The following is a 6,994-nucleotide window of genomic DNA, read 5'->3' on the forward strand; positions in this document are numbered from 1 at the left end:
TCTGTAACAAATAGTTTTGAAAAAGATTACCTCCATGTTTCCTGTTTCCATAGGAAGATGTACTGCTTGTGAATATCTGCGTTATGTGTTTTGTAATTCCAAGTGTGTAATAGAAGAACATAAATCTACAACTTTATGTTGTATAACATTCTGTTTATTATTCGGTTTCTTTTAGGTACATTTAAAATATCATATGATGGGGTTGTCTTGGTTGACATAGAACCCACCAGCGGAGTGGTAGAGCCGAAATCTATACAGACGGTTAAAGTGGATATCTGCACAGATGTGCCCAGAATCATCAAAGAAGTGATAAAGTGAGTGTATGACTGAAGAAAACCAGCTCTATTAATTAAATTTTTGTCTGTTATTAATTCTAGACTTTCTTATGAATGTTTATCTAAAAAAGTTGAGCTCGTTAGGTGTCAGTTGTCATCTTCCACCTTTATTTTTATTAAATTACTTTAATGATTGTATTATCTCCACAGAACAGTGATGCATACAGTGTCTACCTGTCTGTGTTATTAAAACTCTCTCATAAGTTGCAATGATTTTGGATGTTTGCACATTCCTTAATATACAACTAACCAAGAACTTTTGTATCTTTCACCTTTCTACAAATCTTGTGTTCCTTAATTTTTTTAGCTTCTGTAACTTTGCTATTTTTCTTTTGGCTCTGTGTATTGCAGGAAACAACAATGTCTCAGAAACATTATTATGTCCTTTGTATCTTATTTTAAATGGAGAGAATGTATTTGTAAGCATTAACTCTTTAAGAACAAACTATTTTTAAATGACTGCCTTGTCTCTCTTCAAATGGTAAATATAGACTTTTTAGGAAGTGCCAGAATTTGGAAGTGGATACTGGTTTGGAAAGCCCTTTTCAATCCTATTCAACAGTGAATATGGTGTGGTTGGTTGTGGTTTGTTTCTTTTTTTTCTTTTTTTTTTTTTTTTTTTTTGTGGGAGGGGGTGGGAACGGCAGTGTTTACAGTTTTATTTTTAAATTAAGGTATTTGACTTAAAGTTCAATTCTTCCTATTTTTTTTTATTTTTTTTTTTAACCTGTTGGAAAAGGAAATGAAATTAAAGGAGAAAAATTCTATACATTGACAGGGAAGACAATATCTGTATTTTGCCTCCCAGTAACGTCCTCCTTCATATATTTTATTTGTTTACTGAGCTTAAACGTTTTGGTTGCGAAGGGCCCTGCTTTCTACCTTTCCTTTGTTGTCCAGGCTACCACCACTGTTTTCTTCACCCCATCTTGGTTAAAGAGCTACTGTCTCCTGCAGTCTAGTAGATAATTTATGTATTAAACTGAAAGAACATAATACACAGAACTCAGATTTCATCCTTCACCCATTCCCTGCCTTAAATTCTACATAATTCTGTCAGTGAATTTGGCATTTCATAGTAGTCATTGCTGTATCATTTAGACTAAACGAAATCTCAAGTTTCCTTGTCAAACCTTGCACAAATATTTAAATATATGTCTATATATGTGTATATATGTATTTCAACAAATAGGGTAATATTGAAAGTCTTGCAATGGGTATTTGACAGGAATTTGACTTGGATAAATAGTACAGTTTTGATGAATACATCCTGGTTATTTCCATTTGCCTTGTCCTCTAAGCATTTTGCTTCTATGTGTAAGCAAAATTCTTTTCAGAGGAGTCTACTCTTATATTTTGAGATTTTTTTTTTTCCTGTCTTGAAGAATCCCATAGTTGTGCTTCAGAAATTGAGACTATATTTAAGAGAGTTTGAGATCCTCTCCCAGATCCCTTGTGTAGTTATATATGTGACTATTAAAAACAGAGTTTTTTTAAAAAAAATTTTCATCTCAGAGGCTATTCAAAAGGGGTAGTTGATTCTATTAGAACAATAATTTATGAATAAATTTGATTCTCTCATGCGACAAAAGCACTGTGTTCCAGTAGAATTCTAATAAAGATTTGTACTATGTCTATGTGGTCCTTTGGTGTTTTGTGATGTCATCAAAATCAAGGATTCAGGCAGCAACAGCAGCAGTTCTTTTATGGTTATTCAGATGAACTTCTAGCTCCAGTTGCCCAAGAGAAAATTACTAAGTATATGCCAAAATTTATATCTGGATCCAAAGATTCTCAGAAATAAGAGCAGTGTATCATCTGTGGATATCTCTGATTCTTTTGATATGTCATTCCTATTGTTTCAAACATTAAAGAAGAGGGGAAAACTCAAAAAGCTCCCCAAATCTCCACTGCGTAATGTATGATTCTTGCTGATTTGGTAATATTCCTGTTAATTACAACATTGTCAAGTACACTCTCCTTCCCCCATAGCCCTTTTTTACCTGAATTCCCACTCAGTTTATCTCTGGAAAGCCAGTGATTTAAATGCTCTGATTTGTTTCAGTTTTGCCTAGGTTCTAATATAAATCTAACTGATTATTTCTACCACTTTTCTACATTACCTGTTACTGCTTGCTACTCATACTGACAGAGTGGAGTTGGAAGGTCATGGCTGCACTGAAGTATGGATCAAAGCCGCTGTGGTTGAACAAGTTCTTAAAGTTCTAGGAGTGTCTTGTGGAAATATATTGAAATGTGTTAACTTTGGACCAGTTTACTTTGGGTCTTCAAAGACTGAACAAATATCTTTATACAATGAAAGTCCTGAGCGTATGGAGTGGGTAGCAGTACTGGAAGACAATGCCATTGGAGGAGAGATGGTAAGAAACTGTTCTGGTTTTTATTTTAGTTGAAAACTTGTTTTCATTTCTGCTTTTGCATTTTTTTTTGTTTCTCAACATTCATCTTCTAGTAGTTTTTACTAAGTCATAATACTTCCTGATCAATAGGCTTTCTGAAACTTCTGTCCAACCAACAAATTTTTGACTATAATTTTACCTTGAAATGAAGTTCTTCAGATATTTTTGTCTCACTCTGTGATGTCTTAATCTTAACAATGTTAAGCACATTCCCTGGGTGTGGCTTTTTTGTTTTGTTGGGTTTTTGAGTGTTTTTGGTCGACCTGGTTTTCTTATAATTTAGTAGAAGTTATCAAAATATATTTTGATATTCTAAGATGTTAGGCATCTGTGGTTTCACTTATTTTTCTCAGACAGTGAAATCATCTGAATGAGTGTCATCTTTAAAAAAGGAATTTCAAAACATTGACATGAAATTGATGTTTAAAAATTGGTTAATTAGCCATGTGATATATAATTACGTCAGTGCTATTACTTATGTCTTTCTACTTGTAAAAGATATGAAAATGTATGTGTAGGGGGAAAAAAACTTCAACAAAATCAAACACAAAAGAGGACGCAGAAAAGTCTGAACTATTCCACATTTTGATTATTTTTTAGGGGACAGATCTTCACAGGAGTACAGACGCTGTTTTACAAGACTTAAGTCTCAAAAATAGAACAAGAGATGTAGATGTTTCCACCTTGGTCTTGTGCATTCCGAATCAAGGAACCTTGCTACCTTATGAGAAATCTTTGGTTACATTGTGCTTTAGTCCAAAGTGAGTGAGTGGTCCAAATTAGACACAAACACAAGTTGATTGGTCTTAACTCTTTGGTAAAGAGCTGTGTTAAAGAAAATAATTTTAAGTTAATATGTCTGCAATTTTTTTTTCTGACTGACTTCTTATGCATTTGTGAGTGTTAAAAAGAATTTGCTTGGCATGATACTACAAATGAGAAAGCAAAGTCTGAAGTGATTGTCTGGGAGATGTTTTATAGTACATTAAGGATGTATTTGAACCAAGAATTGGTTAAGTTTATTTCGCGAGAACAAAAATTTTAGTAGGTTTGCCAAAGGAACTAGTTGCAGCTCCCATTAAATATATTGAATCTCTAAAGATTATTGAGAGAGTTCTACGGTGTCAAATTAAGTGATGTTTTAAAGACTGCAGATTTATTTAATAAAGATACAGTATATGTGCAGCATTATGAAAGAACGTATATATTTCATAACCAAGAGACTGAAACATTTTGAGACTTTTCATTCCATTAAAAAAAATTAACATAAAGGAACATTTCTTCTTTGGATAAGGAAAAGAAAAAGAAAATGCTCTCTTGCCATTTTCCCTTGCTTTCATTTTAAGTGATAATTATGCATGTAATATTAGTTTAGGAAACTGCTGTAGACTGGAAAAGATATCAAATGTCTAGTATAATGAGCATACAGATATTGTTGAGCTTAAATTTGTTACTGTTCCATTTCCTGAAAGGAAGCATAAAGAGCATTTGTTCAAGCTGTAACCAACAGCAGAGAAGCCAGACTGGATGACAAAAAATAAGCGTTGATCTTTTTGTGGGTTGGGGTTTGGTGTGTGTTTTTTTTCCCCATTTTGTAATTAGAGATTGTGACTCTTACAGAAGATTTAAAAGGAACTTTGGAGTGAATGACCCATCACGGAAACAAGATTACGTACTGTTCCTGAGATTTGAAGCTGTTGGGAATAAAGATGGCTATCTGCAGGGCCTCAGTGATGGTGCCACACCAATCAGTAGTACGTTATCAGAAATATATAGTCAACATCAGGAATGTGTATATGTATGATAAAACTATGCATCTTTTAAAAAAATTTCTTCATCTTAGCAGTTTTGTGGGAAACCTGTGTTTAGTTTATTTATATCAATACAAATAAATTATTGTAACTTACATCTTTAATGCTTTAGCACGACAAACTCTTCAAACAATGAGTAGAAAGAAGGAGGGAATCATCCATGTCATGAATACACCTGCTGGTAGTGAACACCTATAATTTAATTATAAATGTAAATATTTGGAGGACATAAAAAAAACCCCAGCCATTTGCAATATACCAGCACTTTGTTAATACCAGTTCTGTGCATTTTCAAGTGAATATTTGATCACGATCAACTTCCTTAATTAGGAAATACATTCTCTAACAGCCATTATAATTAAGCATGTCTGTGTTAAGTTTATAGAAAATTGCATAATAAATCATATTCCGTTACAGTATGATTTTGTTTTTGCAACCATACAACTACAGTATGACTTTTCTGTTTGTCAGTTAATAGGTGTGTGATGTTTGTTTGTTTGCTTTTTGTGTTTATCGAATGCAGTGCACCATCCTCATCGCGTGGAGTTAGCTTTGACAGGTTCTGGGCTTCCTGTCATGTTAAATTTTAATCCAGGACCAGTTATCCAATTTATGGACTGTTTCTCGGGTGAACGAACACAAGTTCTGTGCACACTCAAAAATGAATCCGAGTCCCTTCCAGTAACATTCAGCTTCCACAAGACTGCTCACTTTAATATTTCTCCTGAAAAAGGAAAAATTAAAAAAAAAGCTGCAAAGGTAGTTTCTTCTTTCTCTCAGATTATGTAGAGATGCAGACTACTTTACAGTGATCACTGGTGGAATTTCTTGAAAGTAAACCAGAACAACTTCATTTCAGTAGCCATGGTGTTTCATATCAGCCAAATATATATATTTTTTCTCCTTGCTCTCTTTCCTTTACTCCAGGAAGCAACAAGTGCTATTTTAAACTTTGAAAAAATAATTGTAGTACTAAAGAAACTTTACCCACGTTTTTCCTGGCTTTAAATTTTTTATATTTTACTGACTTGAGAAGATTGATTTATACTCAAACCTTTGCAGGACCCTTTTCATTTTTTTTCAGTAAATCACAAATATTTTAGTAGAATAACATTTCTTTTAATGGAAGAAGCTTTGCCAAATTTAAGTTAAATATGGAGACATTTATGATTTCACAAGCCTGTAACTCGGGGCACAAGAGAGAACAGTTGTTCCGGAAATGAGCAAGTGAGACTTTGTGGTGTTCTAATGTGTAGCATTTTTATATTTCATTATATTGCTAATTTATGTGTGGCAGTTGGCATATTCTAAAAGTTTTAAATGCCTATCTTACAAATAAGTGTGGCGAGAAGTGACTCAATCAAACAGAATTACACAAAACTTCTCTCTTTGCTTTTCTACCTTGTATGTCTCACAACAACTTTTCTTTTCCAGGATGTGGTATTTTCATTTTCTCCACATCAAATAGGAACATTTAAAGTGAAGCAAGTTGTTGATATTATTGGTACAGGACTACAGAAAAATAATTTACAGGTTTTGAAGACAAAATCCTTTCACCGAATATATTTGACCTTTATCGGTGTGTGCAAATCTAAACGAAAAAATATTCTATTCAAAATTATTCCTGGTAAGAGGCTAAAAAAATAAGTGACAATTGATAATTTTTTTAAAGGATTCTTTTAACATTTTAAAAAATAATTTTTTACTATTTTTAGTTTGTTGGGTTTTTTTAAATAATATCTTTTTGAAAGTTGAAGGAATGCTCAGTTGTATGTCATACACCCATAACAGTATAAAACAATGGCTAAAATAATGGTGCCTCCCATTGTAACAAACATTGAACTATTAAAGCATGAATTTTCATCATAGGATTATTTAACTTCTATAAAGCAGCAAATAAGGCTTCAGTTTCTGGCAGTGATACCATTACACGGTGCTAATATGTTTCAGTTGTAAGCAGAGAGATGGGTAAAGCGTAGAAAGAGGTTAGAAAAGGTAACAGGGTATTCTTTATTGATTGAAAGTTAGTACTGCCAGATGAATTTGCCAGTTAATACGGCCTGCTTACATGTCCCATGTCCATTGACTCTTCTGATCCTATTAAGCTTATGCCAGCATAAAGAATCTTTCAGGATATGCAATAATTAGTCTCTAATATGTTCCTCATGTTCCTAACATGTTCTACAAACAACACCTTTACTGTAGATTTGGCTAAGCCTGTCACTGAATTTTAAAACCAGTCATGGGATAGGTAGATTTTTTTTTTTTCTCACATCAAGTATGCCACTAATGAAAAACATAAAGGCAATACCCATTTTTTTCAAAAAGAACATTGTGTGGAAGTGAAAAGAAGTCATTGGAAGGTCAGGACAACATGCTGTTCTTTCTACAAATATCAGAATGGTTGATAAGCCACTGGACATTCCTG

The 6,994-nt window shown here is 33.2% G+C and overlaps 1 protein-coding gene across 1 annotated transcript in view; it reads left to right on the forward strand.

The window, feature by feature from the left end:
- Positions 1–6,994, forward strand: part of LOC104465082 (chromosome unknown open reading frame, human CXorf22) — a gene marked incomplete at both ends in the record, with an annotated part of 19,912 nt that overhangs the window by 5,697 nt on the left and 7,221 nt on the right. The window contains 6 exons of the mRNA XM_010077992.1: positions 176–314; positions 2,488–2,716; positions 3,356–3,516; positions 4,379–4,509; positions 5,090–5,325; positions 6,001–6,193. Of these exons, the coding sequence (XP_010076294.1) occupies positions 176–314; positions 2,488–2,716; positions 3,356–3,516; positions 4,379–4,509; positions 5,090–5,325; positions 6,001–6,193 (1,089 nt within the window). The remainder of the gene's footprint in view (positions 1–175; positions 315–2,487; positions 2,717–3,355; positions 3,517–4,378; positions 4,510–5,089; positions 5,326–6,000; positions 6,194–6,994) is intronic.

Source organism: Pterocles gutturalis, unplaced genomic scaffold (assembly GCF_000699245.1).
Source record: "Pterocles gutturalis isolate BGI_N339 unplaced genomic scaffold, ASM69924v1 scaffold20593, whole genome shotgun sequence".
NCBI classification, from domain to species: domain Eukaryota; kingdom Metazoa; phylum Chordata; class Aves; order Pterocliformes; family Pteroclidae; genus Pterocles; species Pterocles gutturalis.